This window comes from Kogia breviceps, chromosome 1, assembly GCF_026419965.1.
Source record: "Kogia breviceps isolate mKogBre1 chromosome 1, mKogBre1 haplotype 1, whole genome shotgun sequence".
Classification (NCBI taxonomy): domain Eukaryota; kingdom Metazoa; phylum Chordata; class Mammalia; order Artiodactyla; family Physeteridae; genus Kogia; species Kogia breviceps.
Window position 1 is genome coordinate 189,545,969 of NC_081310.1, and position 17,397 is coordinate 189,563,365.

The following is a 17,397-nucleotide window of genomic DNA, read 5'->3' on the forward strand; positions in this document are numbered from 1 at the left end:
AAAGTATAACCCAGTGGGCTTCCCCAGGTCTCTCCAATGAAGCGAGGGGTTTGTAACCATCAGGCAACTTTTACATGGATTCCCATGCTTCCTCACATGCTGATTCAGTGTAGGAAGTCCTCCCTCAGCTCCCCAGTGATGTTTCCTGAGATAATCAACTCCCATGGTCACTTTGGGTCACTGGTGGACATTGTGGGATGCCACCTGGCCCCCTTTTCAGGGCGGAGGCATTAATTCCCCAGCTGCTATGAGTGTTGGCTTCCGGCTGCTCACAGCAAGTCCCTTTCCTGGAATCGTCTACTGCCAATTCCCTAGGTTACAGCCCCTCCTTGGGGGCAGCTACATCCAATGTGGGGAGACAAAGGGCAGGCTGCTTGTCTTAATTCAGGACAACTCAGAGGGCCCAGCCCCAGAGCATCCCAGGGCATCTCCCAAAGCCTTTGTGGTCACAACATCCCAGTTCATCGTTTCCCACTGTCCCCCAGACTCCCTCCCAGGTATGGGTCCTAAGAGCACCCTCCCACCATTCCCCCCACCCCACCCCTGGCCCAGAAACCTCCTGTGGGCAGAATCGGTTTCCGGGAGCCAGATATAAAACAGTCACCAAACAATCTCAATTCAGAGGTCTGAAAGTTGAACGCCCCCCACACACAAAAGAAAACCCCTCAATTTGCTTTTATGAAATTAAATCTACCCCTCCCCCCAAAGGTGATAATTATGTGATGGGATAGAGATATCAGCTAACCCTACAGTGGTCCTCGTATTGCAATATATAAATGTATCAAATCAACACGTTTGTACACCTTAAACATGTCAATTATATCTCAATTTTTAAAAAGTTGGGCTTCCCTGGTGGTGCAGTGGTTGAGAGCCTGCCTGCCGATGCAGGGGTCACGGGTTCGTGCCCTGGTCCGGGAAGATCCCACATGCCGCGGAGCGGCTGGGCCCGTGAGCCATGGCCGCTGAGCCTGCGCGTCCGGAGCCTGTGCTCCGCAACGGGAGAGGCCACAACAGTGAGAGGCCCGCATACCGCAAAAAAAAAAAAAAAAACAAACAAAAAAAAAAAAATAAAAAATAAAAAAGTTAAGTCTTTCCCGTTAGCATTTAAAGAAGCTGCAAAACTTAGAACTCTGGAAAGGGGATGCTTGGCTTCTTTCTTCCCCTTCTATCTGTCCGGCTGGCAAATGGTGGTTCCTAACCTGTAGTGGGTTGAATAATAGTCCCCAAAAGATATCAAGGCCCTAATCCCTGGAACCTGTGTTATCTCATATAGAAAGAGTCCTTGCAGTTGTGACTAAGAGTGTTTTGTTTGTTTGTTTCTTTGCGGTACGCGGGCCTCTCACCGTTGTGGCCTCTCCCCTCTCCCGTCGCGGACGCGCAGGCTCAGCGGCCACGGCTCACGGGCCCAGCCGCTCCGCGGCACGTGGGATCTTCCCGGACCGGGGCACGAACCCGCGTCCCCTGCATCGGCAGGCGGACTCTCAACCACTGCGCCACCAGGGAAGCCCCGAGAGCCTTTGAGCTAAGATTATCCTGGATTATCTGGGTGGGCCCTAAATGCCATCACAAGTGTCTTTATAAGAGACGCAGAGGGAGTGACACACAGAGAGGAGAAGGCAGCGTGGCCGCACAGGCAGAGAGTGGAGTGATGCAGCCACCGGCCAAGGCATTGCCGACACCCACCAGAAGCTGCAAGAGGCGAAGAACGGATTCCCCCCTAGGGCTCTGGAAGGGACCCGGCCTTGCAGATATCTTGATTTCAGCCCAGTGAAACTGGTTCTGAACTTCTGGCCTCTAGAACTGTGAGAGGATAAATTTCTGTTGTTTTCAGCCACCAAGTTTGTGGTAATTTGTTAGAGCAGCTGCAGAAAACTAACATGTGAACCCAGGAGAAGGGAGGGGAGATGGGTGTTAGGGAGGGGAGGCAGCAGGAAAGTTCTTGCTCCTGGGTGCCATTACAAGATGCTCTACGGGGCTGGTAGGACTTAAACTGGTGCTTTCGCTCACTCGGGCTCCCCTGGCTCCTTTACTGATGCCCCACATTCCCGGTTGGAGGAGGCTCACTTGCATTTAGCTGATGAAAGGGCTGCTTTAGCCGGCAGCTCATCTCTCCAGCCTTCTGCAGCCCCCGGGAGTTTGGCAGGGGCTTCAGCTTTTGTCTACTGAGCTCATTCACCGCTCCAGGCTGCCCTATTGGTCAGGTTTGGGGACAACCTCACACCAGCTTCCCCTTGTGCACGGCCCCTTCTGTCCACAAGAAACACTTGTGCATCTTCTGCCTCAGCAAATTCCAAGCGGGGGGTCGGGGGGAGCTGATTCTCTTCAGAGAAGCACATGGTGACCGGGTTTATGGATCCCTTTCTCCTTAGTCTGTGTGAGGGCAGACACTCTGGATGACCATCTTTTTCCATCATCATGTTCTCCACGACCCACCTGAAAACAGCAACTCTGGGTGTTGTTTGTTTGAGCATCTCAGGCTCTATGGAGCCAAAATCTGGCCTCGATCATCAAGACCTCAAGTCACCAAGTTTTATTTTCTTCAGGGGAATCTTAAGTCCTAATGTCAGGGCCATAAAAGAAAACATATGTAAAGGACACAGTGGGAACTAACAACCTCATTGCACGGAACCCACGGCTCCTATTCTGTGCCACGTCCAGCTAGGCAGCGTGTGGCACAGCAGAAAACAAGAGGGACAAGACTCCGCTTTATGGGGCTTTCTAGCTGGTGGAACGGAAATGACAAATGGGAGAGACAATGAGAATTTGCTGATGTCTGAAACGTTTGCATGTTTGAAACGACAGTCAGTTCTCATGTCGCCCTTGGGTTCTTGCATTCCATGTCTGTTGCCTTCTCTTCAAAGGACAATGTGACCGGGAACCAGGCTGCACCTTTGCCCTCGAACCTATCGCTCAGTGGTATACGGAGAAGCCTGAGGCTGACATGACTTCATCTCTGCTGCTCTTTCCTGCCGAGTGTCCCTGTGATCCAGTCAACTTTTTATAACTTTATTTTTTTAATCATGAAATACAGAGGAGCGCATCTAACATACACACACATTAAAGCAAATAATCAAATAAGCATCCATACACCTCAGGCGGCTCACCTGGCTGGCTGGCTGGCTGGAGACCGACTTCAGTGCAGCTCTGGGGCTGTGCTGCGCCCCTGGGGGGCTCAGCCCTCCCCCTCCCCTCTCAGTCTCCCTCAGAGGCTCCTTGGGAAGCTTAGAATCAACTAGGCTCAGATCACAGAAAATTTTATAGACCAAATATATGCCCGGGAAAGAAAGACATCTGCAGGAATGTTGGCCTTCAGTGTATCCCGGTCAAACCTTCAAGGTTGTAATATTCAATCCGACCATGACAGTGAGTGAATGAGTGAACGAATAAATGAATGAATGCCAGGAGCATTAGCTTGACCTCACGTACGAAGTGACTGCAAAACGTCTTTGCAGCTTCTCACAGCAGAAGTGAGTTTTCAATGCCACGACCGTGTTGGGGTCCTCGGTGGGGATTCCAGGGGCTGGGGCACAGGGGAAGGAATCAAGCCACTGCCCAGAGGGTCACCCGCCACCCCTCCCCGGGAGCCAAAATGTCCCCAGGAGCTCTTGCTGTGCCTCACTGCAGGGGACCAGAGCCTCTGGCCAGTAGCTTCGTGGGGGTGGGGTGGGGGATGGGCTCAGGGCACCATGCACCACCACTTGAAGGAGAAGGGCTGCCGGCGCACGTTGGTGCCGCAGTGCACGTCTCCCTGCTGAACGTGGTAGGTGTAGAAGTCATCGATGAAGGTGCACTGGAGGCCCAGCGGCTCCAGCAGGGACCGCACCTTCTCCTCCAGGCAGCAGCGGCCGTTGATGATGGGTCCGAAGGGCTTGGGGATGCCCAGGTGCTTCCCCAGCACCAGCATGTTCACCTGCAAAGGAGCGGGAGCCCAGGTCAGGGGCAGCAGCGTGCAGCCTGCGGCACCATCTGAGTGCCCCCTTCCTCTTCCGACCTTTGGAAATAACAGCCCCACTTCACGGATGAGCAAACTGAGGCCCAGGCCGGTAACGTGAGCTACTTAAGGCCACCCAGCGAGTCTAGGACTTTATATTCAATTCTGTCGGACTCCGGGGTCCACACTCTTAACACTGTTCTCTCCTTCCCCACTGCCACCCTCTGGCAAACTCGATTACTCAAGGCCCAGCTCAAGTACCACCGCCTCCGTGAAGCTGCCTGTGAGTTAGTCAGTCATCCTCCTCTGTGTTTCCATAGCTCCCAGCACAGTGCCTGGCACAGAATAAGCACTTAAATATCTGTTGATGTGATCTGGTGAATAAATGACTATCTATTCGGGGGCACTTTCCATATGTTATACCTTATGTAAATGACTATGTTTCCTCCATTCTATTGGGAGGTGGCCTGGGGAGGTGAAAGGAGGATTTTGGCTTCAGGCCAACATGGGTTTGAATCCCACCCAGCACTACTATTATATAGCTATGTGGCCTTAGGCAAGTCACTTCGCCTCTCTGAGCCCCACCAGCAAAAAGAGCCCAAACATATTTCCATGGCTATGACAGTTGGATAAGAGCCTGTTTGCAGTCTGTGCCAGCTCATAGTAAGCACGGAGTCAGTCTCCAGGGCTTACGACTCACTGCGGGGGCATCTCACCGCTCAGATGCAGCCCATGCCGAGTGCCTGGCACTCCTCATTTCTCTGCCTGTTCCAGGCCCAGGCCCCCACCCCCACCGCCCATCACGGGGCTCCTGGGAGAGTCATGGCTCAGGCTCCAGCTCCCTCTGGGGCCTCGCACGGTGGAGGTACCAAGTCGGCCCTCAGCATAGCTGATTACTTCATCTGAGATGCCTCATCCCCCATCCGTCGGCATCAGCTTTCTTGCCTAGCTGGGCTGAACTGGAGAAAAAATGAAATGCTTGGGGCCAATTTTATTCCAGGGGTTAAGAGGAGGGTGCCCCCTCCTGTCTCGTTTTAGCCAAGGAACCTCTATTCTAAACAAAATCTTCTGCAGCACTTCAAGGCATGAAACAGAAAAAAATCTAAACCACTGCATTTGAGGTCCTACCTTGGAACCCCAGGGCCCTGGAGAATGGTGCCAGGGACTACAGGCTCTTCCCTGAACTGTAACCCGCAGCTGCAGCAGGAGAGGGGGCTGAAGGACCCCAATAGAATTGGGTGAGGTTTCTGCCTGGCCTTTGGGTATCTTGGAAGAGACGCGGCAAGAGGGCAGAGGGGCGGGAAATATATACTAGATGTGACTTCAAGATGGTGCTGGGATCGGTAAAAAGTTCTCGACGAAAGTGGATCTCCCTCAAGTTCACCCTTCAGACAGGTGAATCCCACTTAGCCCAGGCAGTGCCAGCCTAACCTCCTCAGAGAGGGCTTCCTGGACCAGTCCGAAAAGGTGCCCCACCTTTATTCCCTTCATGGTACTTAATTCGACCTGAGAGCATCTTGCTTGTGGCTGGTCTCCCTCCGCCAAACCTGCCCCACTCCTACCTCACCCGCCACCGGAAGTCCACAGGGGGCGGTTCAGCCAGACCCCAGGCTCCGAATCCCAGCTCTGAATCCCACCTCTTGCCAGGGACCTGGTCTCCCTGGGCATCATCTGTAAAGTGGGCGCAATGATAGTCTTTGACCCCCAGGTGGCTGCCTAAAGCCTCTGTAAGGCGGATATAGGGCTGTGCAAACCCCAATGGGTGAGGAGACAACCAAGCCTCCTGGACCCAGTGCCCAGCTGGCCTCTCTGACTTACGGCTACTCAGAAGGTCACTTCCTCACCATGTTTGGGTAAAAGGCTTCGGCCTTGAGGGTCCCTTTGAAGGCTTTCTGGAGCTCGAAGAGCTGGGGGATGTCCACGATGTCCCGCTCCGTCAGGCCCAGCTCCCGCTTCAGCACCTCCCGGTTCCAGCTGATGCATTTCTGGGGGGGCGGGAGGAGGGGACGGCGGTGGGCGGGGCGGGGCTAGCACGGGGGGGGGGGGGGGCGCGGGCTGCCGTGGGGGAGGGGCAGGTGGGGCCGAGGCCCGGCCAGGGGCAGGACCAGGGACAGGGTCAGGAAGGCGGTGATGGGCACCTCCTTTTCCTGCCTCCTTCCCTCCCTCTGCGTGGTCCCTCTGCCTCTGGTTTCTGCTTCTGTGTCCCTGCCTTTCCGGTCACTCCAACGCTTGGCCTCTCTCCTGCCTCTGTCCCTCTGTTTCTGAGAGTTTCCCCCATCTTTCTCCAACTCCAGCTTTGCCAGTTCTCTCTCTTCCGTGCATCACCTTGTGTGTGTTCCTGTAGTGGTGACCGAGGTCTCCTCTCTCTCTTATTCTCTCTCACACACACATTGACCCAAATCCCAGGGCTGTTCATCACGGAGCCCGTGGAAGGCTCTGCCTTGGGCCTTTAACCTCAGGGAAGGGGGATGGAGGTGGGGGTGGGAGTGTCAGGTCTGCCCGGAGTATGGCATCTCCTGGGCAGCCAGGCTAGTACCTCCACATATGAATTATGTTCTCTCAGTTTCTCGTTTGACAGAATGTCCTTTATTTTCTGCTGGGTTTTGTCTGTCATGGAGAAAAAGAAAAGAAAAAAAGCAGATGAATTCAGAGGTCCATTTTGCTCTTCCCAGCAGGTCCACTCAGGGCTCAGTTTTCCCATCTATAAAATGGGGGCAGCAATGATTCCTTACATATGGGTTTATTATGAGCATCTGGGAGGCAGATGACTTTAATAAACTAATCTATCAGGGTAAGTTCTCATTAAGAGTGTTACCTTCGCTCCCTTGAATTCTCTTATCTCCAAAGGGATCCCGTTTCCAGAGGGGCAAACAGAGGTCTGACCATTGCCTGATGCTACAGGACATATACAGATATTAGGTGAAAACTCTCAGCCGTGGTGACTTCAACCTCTGACTCTGGCCAGTGTCTGTGGATTTTACTGAAAAAAATATTTCATTCTGTGCTCCACCCAGACTGAACTTTTTTCAGGTCCTCAAACACATCTTGCGTTCTCCTGCCTCTGCGCCTTTGCTGTTCCTTCTGTCTGGAATATCTCTCTTCCTCCCATCCCATTGCCCCATTTGCCTGGCCAACTCCTGCTCATCTCTCACGCTCATGCTTGATCTTCGCCTCCTCCAGGAAGCCTTCCTTGAGCTCCTCCCAGACACCGCTCAATGCTCCTGTGTTTAGTTGTTTCCTTGACTCACTTTGCCCTGGACTCTGGGTCCTGAGAGCAGGGAGCTATTCTTCCCTGTTCATACAGCATCCCCAGCACTTAGCACAAAGCCTGGTGCTCAGTGGCTGCTCAGAAGATGTCTGTTACCTGAATGATTCTGTCTGGCAATAGGAGACCATGTGAAGGCAGAGGAAGTTTCCCAGGTAAAAGAACAGGCACGGCCAACTTACACTTGATCCCTTGGAACAGCAGAGCGTCCCCATGGCCTTCCTTCATTTGCTCCTGGAACAGTTTGTAGCAGGACCTGGGGCTGGCCAGGAGCAGCCGGAAGCCCTGGAGGCAGAAACCCTGGGGTCAGAGGTCAGCTTTGCCCCTGGGTCTCCTAAGGAGGAAGGCTCTGCTGAGGGTACGGGGAGTGTGGCTTGGACCTGGGCAGACCGCCTCTTACATGCCCCCTCTTGGGGGTGAGGGAAAAACAGAGTCGGGAGGGTAAGGTCAGTGACCCCCAGGCAGAGGCAGAGCTGTGTCTGGAAACCCAAGAAGAAGGCATGTGGCTTCCTCCAGGGAGCCCCCCCGGACTGCACCTTCTTGTGCACTGGAACGAAGCTCAGGAACTCATCCACGTGGCCCACAGACAGCCAGTCGGAGTAGAGTTTCACAGGGGCCTGCACCTGCTGGGCACTGAGGAAATCCTGCAGGTCCTGGTGCATCTCCTGGCTTTCCTTGCTGCCGACACAGGGTTAAAGGAGAGTTATGGGGAGATGGGGGTGGGGGAGCCAATAAGGGTGGGGATTAACAAGGAAGTCTCTGTGGGACTGGGACTTGGGAGAAGGGGTCAAGGTTCTCCTTCAGGGAAGGGATTCAGGACCCTGGGATGCCTTTTTAAACAAAATTACATTTCCTAACATCTGAGAAATTTAGAAATTGTCACCCCAGTTTTATTGGGGAAGACTGAGGCATGGAGTCAGTACGGTAAGTAGGACCAGAACTTAGCTTCAGAAAGTACTGCCTGTTGACTCAGCCTAGATGCTGGTGTTGTGAGTAAACGTGGGGTCTGGAGCCGGTCCCACGGAGTCAGTGAACTCTTATTAGCTGTGTGCTCTTGGGGACATCAGTCTTCCTCTTGCTCGGACCTCCAAGGTCCTCTGTGATCTAGCCCTTTGCTCCTTCCCCTTGCTCAGTCTGTTTTAGCCACTCTGGCCTGCTTGAACCCACTAAGCTAGAGGTCTCCAACCTTTTTGACACCAGGGACTGGTTTCGTGGAAGACAGTTTTTCCATGGACGGGGATGGGGGGTGGCGGGAGATGGTTTCAGGATGATTCAAGTGCATTACATTTATTGTGCACTTTATTTCTATTATTATTCCATCGTAATATATAATGGAAGAATTATACCACTCACCATAGTGCTGACAGGAGGCAGAGCTCAGGCGGAAATGTGAGCCATGGGGAGCGGCTGTACATACAGAGGAAGCTTCACTTGCTCACTCACCTGCTGCTCACCTCCTGCTGTGAGGGCCGGTTCCTAACAGGCCTCGGACTGGTACCAGTCCGTGGCCCGGGTGTTGGGGACCCCTGCACTAAGCTATTCTTGCCACAGGGTCTTTGCCCATGCTCTTTCATCTGCCAGGAACCCTCCACCCCAGATCTCCATGCAGCCATGTCCTCCTTGTCATCAGACCTCAGCTCAAAAGCCCCCTCCCCAGAGAGGCCCTCCCCGGTCACCTTAACATAGTTTCCACTCTTCCTCTGCCCCTCTCTTTTGTGCTCTCTTCACTGTTTGAAATTATCTTATTTGTTTGCTTTTCTATTATGAGTCTCCCCCACTAGAATAGGGGCAGGGACTTATCTGTCATGTTCATGGCTACATTCCTTCCTAGCTCCTAGCACAGTGCCGGGCACATAGTAGGTGCTCAGTAAATATTTACCTACCAAAAGTGTGTAAGTGGTAGAGCTGGAATTTGAGCTTGGAACGGTTGAGCTCCTCAGCAGGTATTACTTGCTGTGTATTTTGATTGCTCTCATACCCCCTCAACTTTGTTGAGCCTTCTTGGTCTGGGAGCAAGTAGGGAAGGCTTCTGCTCTGACCTCTGCTTTTCCCCAGCATCCCTGGGTCCTGGCCACCCCTCCCCCCGCCTCTCCTCCTTACCTGGGGTAACCGCTGTCCCCAATGAGAATCCTGCCCAGCGGGTATTCCTTCTCCCCGACTGTCACCGGGGGGCTCACTTCCAGGTTCCCAAAGGAGTCGAGGTTAGTAACTTTCCCTGTTTTGGGCACTCGAGTCACATAGCCAAAATCTGGACCCTGAGATGGGAGAAGCAGTGCCAAGAGTTAGAGAACTTAGTCCCTGGGTGAAGAGAGGGTGGGGTCCAGGTTTAAACATTAGCCTGGTCACAGGCAGTAACCTTTCAGCAGCTGGTTCAGAGCAGGTCTCATTATTATGTGCGGAATATTGAAGGAAAGCTGAGTCAGGGGGGCAAGAAAAGGGACCAGGATTTGTAAGAGTCCCTAATGGGCGCCCGCTGCTTCATTAACCTTAACTCGGGTGTAATAATGAATCTGCAAGATCTCGTTTTTATCCTCATTTTCAGAGCAGAAACTAAGGTCAGGGTGGTATGTGGCTCTTCAGGTTCCAGAGCCAGTTTGCAGAAGGACTGGGATTTGACCTGTCTCTACAACAGGCCCTCTTGGACCACATGCGGCTGCATCCTGACCTCGGGCTGGAACGAAACTCCCCAAATGGCTGTGACATCTCCATCTTCATGAGAAGACCGGGCAGGTGACACACCTCTCACCCCCGTATTAGTTTCCAGCTGCTGCTGTAACCCAGTTAGCGGCTTCAAACAACACACATTTGTCTGAAATCAGTTTCACTGGGCTAAAATCAAGGGGTGGCATGTTGGTTCCTTTTGGAGGATCTGGCAGAGAATCCATTTTCTTTCCTTTTTCAGCTTCTAGTGGCCACGTTGGCTGGTCGCCTCTTCTTCCATCTCTTCAATGCCCAGCGACCTCTGCTGCTGTCATCACACGCCTTTTCCCACCGCAACCCACCTTCCTCCCTCTCACAAGGAGCGTGGTGGTTACCTAGAGCCCGCCCAGATCCTGAGAATCCCCATCTCAAGATTCCCTAACTTAATCACATCTGCAAAGCCCCTGTTGCCATGTAAGACAGCATCTGGTTCTGGGGATTAGGCCACATTTGAGGAGCCATCATTCGGTCTACTTACTGCACCTGTAACTCTGCTTCCTACAAGTCGATGGTCTGTACCCTGGGGCTTCATGGGGGCCACAGACTCCCTGAAAACAGATTCCAAATAGTGAGCTTAGGTGCGTTTTTTTCTGGGAAGATGACTAGTCTCAAGGAGGTCTGTGATAGCACAAGTCCAAAAACCATCATTTCCAAATCCTCCCTTTCTCTCTAAAACCCATGCCAACCTGACTTCCTCCCCGGCTGGGCCGTCACCACTGCTCCCTCGAGGTCTTCGTGGTCGCGCAGCTACACCCCATGGGCAGTGGCCAGGCCTCCATGTCCATTAGCAACATACGAGTCAGCTGGTCACCCCCATGTCCCTCCCACACTTCTGCACTTGGCTTCGGCCATCGCTCCCTCTCAGCCTCCTGTGCGCTGGGGGCCCCAGACCCGGTCCTCGATTCACTCCCTCCTTTGACGATCTCACCCAGCCTCATGAAATACCATCCACGTGCTGACCGTGCCCACGTTTATATCTCAGTCTGCATTTCCCTCCCAAACGCCGTACGTGTGGTACAACGTCCGACCTGGCTGTTGACCAACTGTCTCACATTTGCCCCAAACAGAGCTGCTGATCCCCGCTTCCCAGCCCCTTGTTCCCTGTTCCCCCCTCAGCCCTCCCATCTCAAGGGATGGCACCTGCCACTCACAACGGTCAAAACCTGAAGTCACCTAGGCTTCTCACTCCCTCACAGCATCAGGAAATCCTATTGGCTCTGTCCTCAAAACATATGCCAGATCTGGCCGTTTCTCACCCCCTCCCCTGCTCCCCTGGTCTGCAGCCCCATCATCTTTCCAGTTACAGCACCAGCCTCATCCCCACTCTCCCTGCCCCCACCCTCGCCCCACTGCCATCCATTCTCAGTGGGCAGCCAGAGGTTCTCTTTAATAACATCAATCAGATCACAATCATCTACCACTTTGCCTCTTGCTCACTCAGCTCCACCCCTTCAGGCCTCTTCGCTATTCTGTGAACATGCCAGGCATGCCCTGCCTCAGGGCCTTTGCACTGGCTGTTCCACCGCCAAGAACACTCTTCACCGAGATGTCTATAGAGTCGACTTCTTCACCTCTTTCCAATTGTTGCTCCAGTGTCAGCTTCTCAAAGAGGCCTCCCCTGACCATTTTATTTAAAATTGCAATCCAATCCCCCCACCACTCTGGCACCTGTGAGCCCCTTGATTCTGCTCTTTCTTTTTCTGTAGTACTTGATTTCACCTCCCAACATATAATGTAATGTATTTATTCATTAAACATATTGTTCCTTGTCTATCTCTCTGGGCTAGAATGTCAACTCCCTGAGGGCAGGGGCCTTGGCATTGCTCACCAATAGATTCCAAGTGCCTAGAACAGGGCTGGGCACAGAGCATGTGCTCAAAGAATGCTTGATGAATGAATAGCAGATTCATCCAAGTCACTGCCCTGGCTGTCGCCATGAGAAGAAAGCTACCTAGGCTGCAGGCTTGGATTTCTGCAGGCAAATGAAGGGGTATCCATGGTCTGGAGAAGGGCCCCCCCCGCCACCCAGAGCAAGATGTACAGGAGATGCTCACATGTGCTACTTGCTACAGATTCCAGCACAGGCTTAGAATGTGTCCAAGTTCTCCTCCAGTCTTTCTGGTTCATCAAAGATGAAAGTCCCAGAGTGGGTGATGCAAATCCTTCCTTAACACCCGCTAACCTCTCGTCTTAACATGCGGAGGGCGAAACCTGGTTCGGAGTTTTTGCAGTCATTTGTGTGGAGCTGGATTTAATAGCACTCTTGTTTTCATTCTGTTTAACTTCAAGGCTCAACTCTTCTACTTATGGCAAGTGCTACTGGTGTTCCACTGACCGGTTTAAGATGTACTGATGTTGTCTTGTGGGAGAACACCCACCACGTGTAAGCTGCGTGCTAAGTGCCTGGTGTACAGTGACAGGCGCTACGGCCCAGGCCCTGCCCTTGTGATGCTTCCAGTCTAGCAGGGAGACAGAGGATGGAAAGTAAACAGTCTGGTGATTTATAACAGAGACTCCAGAAGGAACCAGCAGTGCTACAGTGGAGAATGCCAGGGGCGTGGATGTGTCCTTCAGTACCAGAATGGCCTCACTAAGGAGGGCATTGAAGCTGAGACCTGAAGGTGGAGAAACAGCCAGACATGTGAACCGGGAAGCTAACGGGGAAGCGGAACAGCATGTGAAAAGGCCCTGGGGCAAGCACAAGTTGGGTACATTTGAAGAACAGGAAGGAGGCCAGTGGGGCTGGAGCCAGGTGAGGGACAGGGAAAGTGGCCCATGACGGGGTTGGAGAAGCAGATGGGGCCGTTGCCTGGTGAGCAGTTTGACTTTTTTTTTTTTTAACATCTTTATTGGAGCGTAATTGCTTTACAGTGGTGTGTTAGTTTCTGCTGTATAACAAAGTGAATCAGCTATATGTATACATATATCCCCGTATCTCCTCCCTCTTGCGTCTCCCTCCCACCCTCCCTATCCCACCCCTCTAGGTGGTCACAAAGCACTGAGCTGATCTCCCTGTGCTTTGCGGCTGCTTCCCACTAGCTATCTATTTTACATTTGGTAGTGTATATATGTCCATGCCACTCTCTCACTTCGTCCCAGCTTACCCTTCCCCCTCCCTGTGTCCTCAAGTCCATTCTCTAGTAGGTCTATGTCTTTATTCCTGTCCTTCCCCTAGGTTCTCCAGAACCTTTTTGTTTTAGTTTTTTAGATTCCATATATATGTGTTAGCATACGGCATTTGTTTTTCTCTTTCTGACTTACTTCACTCTGTATGACAGACTCCAGGTCCATCCACCTCACTACAAATAACTCAATTTTGTTTCTCTTTATGGCTGAGTAATATTCCATTGTATATATGTGCCACATCTGCTTTATCCATTCATCTGTCAATGGACACTTAGGTTGCTTCCATGTCCTGGCTATTGCAAATAGATCTGCAATGAACGCTGTGGTACATGACTCTTTTTGAAATATGGTTTTCTCAGGGTATATGCCCAGTAGTGGGATTGCGGGGTCATATGGTAGTTCTATTTGTAGTTTTTTAAGGAACCTCTATACTGTTTTCCATAGTGGCTGCATCAATTTATATTCCCACCAACAGTGCAAGAGGGTTCCCTTTTCGAGGAGTTTGACTTTGATCCCAATTCTTTTCCTGAGTGATTTGAATACCCCAGACGAGCGTGGCTAAGAGACCGTCTCAGCCCCCCTCTTCCGAGGCTGTCTGTGGGTTGGGTGAGGACACCTGTGCTGCGGTGTCTGTCTGCCTGGCAGCTGGCTTGTGACGTCAGAGAGCCTAGCCTTCCTCACTCTTGGAGACATGGCCACTGAACACAATAGGACTGAAATCAGTGAGAAGGGCCAAAGTCTCGGTGCAGCTGGCAAATTCATCCTGTTGCTCCTGAAACAGGATTAACCTGATTCTGTGGTAGAGAGACACCAGTGACCCCAACTAAATCCCCTCCTTGGCACCACCCAGCACAGGAGAACAAGCGAGTTAAACTCAAGTTTCTTTTCAAAGCCTCCCGCATGGGCAGGGCCGCTTCCTTTCCCCTTGGGGCATAGGGTGCCCCTTGGAAAGCCATTCACCACAGCAAACCTTGCACCCCACACTCTTTCCTTTGTTTTCCCTGGTGCCTGAGGTTAGGGGGCTGTCCAGGCTCAGATCGCAGGCCTGGGGTCTTACTGGGAAAGCAGGGAGCAGGGTGCCCATGGCCCAGTTTGAATTCTGGCTTCACTCTCTTTTTGTGTGACCTCAGGAAAGCTGCTTCACCTCTCTGAGCCTCAGTTTCTTCATCTATAAAATGGGCCTAGTGATAGCATCTCCCTTAGAGGCTGTGAGATTAAATGAATCAACTCATGTAAGAATTTAGCCCTGTGACTGCCACAGAATGCGTGCTCGATAAATGTAACCATTATTATTGCTATTATTATTCCTTGCTGAGTTTGCCCCAAACTGCCAGGTTAGTCGAGCATGTCTCACGAATACGTCACCCTCGCCCCAGCCCCCCAAACACACGTAGAGACCTTGGCTGGTAAAGTCACCCCGAGGAAATGACCACTCTGATCCTGAACACCCCCATGTCCCAGACGGAGCCCCCCAAAGACCAGACTCCTACCCAAAAGACAGAGCCTCCAGCTGGACATTGGGGAAGGTTCTGGTCCTGGCCCTACCCTCACCTTCCAGTGGGATATTAGCTCTCCGACCAGGGATCGAATCCGTGCCCCCTGCAGTGGAAGCGTGAAGCCTTGTCCACTAGGCTGCCAGGGAAGTCCCAAGAGCATCTATGGAGAGGACTTATGTCCTCGGCAGGGTTTTCCCGAGGACAAAGTGAGCTCATGGCCAGAAAGGGCTTTGGGAAAGGAAGAGCCAGATCTCATCACATAACAAAAAAGCCCCGGCCACCTGTGTGACGGCTGCTTGGGCAGGACGCACACCTGCAGGCTGCCCAGCAGCAGGCGGGGGTGGGAGAGAGAAACTGAGGAAGGAGGCCTCAAGGCCAGGGTTTCAGCGCTGGTGCCCATCCCCGCCTAGTACATACCAGCACGCATTTGATGGGGAAATCCTTCAGGCCTCTGTTCCTGGGGGAGTCAAAGACCACGGGCAGCGTTTTGTGTGGGGCTTGGATGTAGCCGATCTCTATCTCATCCTGTGAAGATCGAGTGGAGGGGAGGCTGTTACGTGCGCTGCCTGGGTCTCAACCCCCAGCGCAGGGATGGGGGTGTGGAACCATCCACACTCTCTCCCCCTTGCAGTCAAGGGCAAACGCATGTGGGACATTCAACTCCAGAGGAGGAGCTCCGGGGAAGCAGAGCTTACTGTCCTGTATTTCAACCGATGCGTAGTGGAATCCATGACGTGCCCGACACTCTCGCGGCTGGTGAGAGCCGGGCCAGATGCCAGGGACCCGTGGCGTACGAGCCTGTCCTCAAGGGGAGAGCCAGGAGCCGGCCACTCACCAGCCGGTGCTAGGAGGTGATGGGAGGGAGGTGAGGGGTCTTCGGGAACACGGAGGAGGGACTCCTGATTCAGATGGGACGGGTCAGAGGAGAGTTCTTAAAAAGAACCTACTTTATAGCACCGGGAACTCTACTCAATGCTCTGTGGTGCCCTAAAAGGGAAGGGAATCTAAGAAAGAGAAGATATATGTATATGTGTAACTGATTCACTTTGCTGTACAGCAGAAACTAACACAACACTGTAAAGCAACTATACTCCAATAAAAATTAATTTTTAAAAAAGAGAAAGAGCATTGCTGAGCTGAGGCTGGAGGGCAGAGGTAGCTCTGCCCCAAGGGAGGGCAGGTGAGGCCCCAGCCAAGCCCGTGGGGCAGAGACGGGGAGGGTGCAGAAATGAATCGGGTACACATCCTGCCTGCATTTTAGCAGGCAGGCGTGATGTTGGACGCATCACTACTAGCTGAACCATCCGAAACTGCCATTCTTGGAGGTAAAAAATGGTGGCATATCAGCCATTTCTTCCGGTTCAACCTGATTTAACACAGATGGAAGGATGAGAAAGGAATAGAGAGGGTATTATTTGGAGGTTTAGAAGAAAGAGAAATGAATTCCCGCTGGAGGGACTGAGGACATTGATGGAGGGGATTCGAGCTGGGATTGGCCAGGACTGATTTGGACGTGGGGGTGGGAATGGGGAGGGCGGCTGGCGAGAAGGGGCAGGGCTATGGGATGGGGTGGGGGCAGGGCTATGGGGTGGGGTGGGGGCAGGGCGGGCAGCATGGAAGGAGAGGCACGGAGGCTCGGTCAGCCCGCCAACTGCCCACTGGCACCACCCAATGCCAGGTTCTGGGTGCTGAGCTGAATGAGACTCCCTCTCTGCCCTCAGGGGGCTCATGGCACGACGGGGTGGAGGGGGAGCCTGCCACAGAGACGGAATGGGGATCTAGTGTGGCCGGTGTGGGACAGCCAGATTGAGAGGCAAGCTGAGAAGGAGGAGATGGGAGCCGTGGAAAGTGCTGGAGCAGGGGCGTGGCCTGGCCTGGTGGGCGAGCCCGGGAAGGCTGGCTTGGAGGGAGACTGCTAGGGGGAATGGTTGGGCTCCAGCCCCCTGAGCTTTGCAGCATTTCCTCGATTTCCTGAAGTTGTCTGAGGGTTTTCAGGCAGGAAGGTGGTCATCTTGGTGACCACGGCGGGCATGACGTGGCCACAGTAGATGTCAGGGTCCTGTCATCTACTGTGCCTGAGCCCTCCGTCTGCGAGGACCCTCAGGGGCTCCTAACTCCCTGCCTGTCTGAGGAAGGGTGGCCAGCCAGGTGCTTGGCCGAGCCCTAGGAGCCCAGGTCCCCGTGTCCCTTGACCCTCAGGGATGCGTCTCCTGTGTGCCCGGGCCTCGCACCTGTATCCACCGGTCATTCATGTTCTCCTCCTTGGCGCAGACCATCAGCTTGCACCTGGCTTTCTTGGCCAGAGCAGCCACTGACTTCAGGAAATCCTCATTTTCAAATAACCTAGAAAGAATAGAAAAACAATCTCCTTAGTGCCCTTGATTTAGCAGCCAGTGGCCTTGGCTGGCCTCCGAGGGGGGCAAGCTGGACGCCCTGGGGTGTCTCTAGGGATGGAGTAGGGGCTCAGGGCTGGATGGAGTAGGGGCGGGGCACAGTGGGTGCTCCAAGGCACCTGGAGCCCGGACAGAGACCGCAGCTCACCCGGTCTCTGTGCTCTTAGCAAGCTTAGCTCACTGAACTCCGCTCACAACCCAGGAGGGGAACTAGCGGGCAGCCTTCCACTGAGGAGGAGACAGAATGAGGAGGTCAGAGCTCAAGGTCACGCCCTCTGGATTCGAACCCAGGTCTTGCTGGCTTCCAGCCTGCGCCCTGACCACGGGGTTACATTCTCACCCCTTCTGCCCCAAAGCAATGGGAAGAGGAGAGGGGCAGGTCCCCCCTGTGACCCTGCATGGTTAGCAGGGGCTCTCAGACTGCGGGAAGGATGCCAAGCCTCCCCCGGCAACTTGTGAAAACAGCGGAGCCCCGTCCCATCCCCA

At 53.3% G+C, this 17,397-nt stretch overlaps 1 protein-coding gene across 2 annotated transcripts in view; it reads right to left on the reverse strand.

The window, feature by feature from the left end:
* Nucleotides 1-2,992: 2,992 nt before the first annotated feature.
* PADI4 (peptidyl arginine deiminase 4) overlaps nucleotides 2,993-17,397 on the reverse strand; it is a 32,156-nt gene continuing 17,751 nt past the window's right edge. For both annotated transcript variants that reach the window (XM_059073983.2, XM_067019925.1), the window contains exons 9-16: nucleotides 16,750-16,861; nucleotides 14,936-15,043; nucleotides 9,297-9,451; nucleotides 7,733-7,874; nucleotides 7,379-7,481; nucleotides 6,468-6,538; nucleotides 5,776-5,916; nucleotides 2,993-3,910 (exon numbers count right to left, since the gene is read on the reverse strand). In XM_059073983.2, coding sequence (XP_058929966.2) covers nucleotides 3,677-3,910; nucleotides 5,776-5,916; nucleotides 6,468-6,538; nucleotides 7,379-7,481; nucleotides 7,733-7,874; nucleotides 9,297-9,451; nucleotides 14,936-15,043; nucleotides 16,750-16,861 — 1,066 coding nt within the window. In that variant the 3' untranslated portion in view covers nucleotides 2,993-3,676. The remainder of the gene's footprint in view (nucleotides 3,911-5,775; nucleotides 5,917-6,467; nucleotides 6,539-7,378; nucleotides 7,482-7,732; nucleotides 7,875-9,296; nucleotides 9,452-14,935; nucleotides 15,044-16,749; nucleotides 16,862-17,397) is intronic.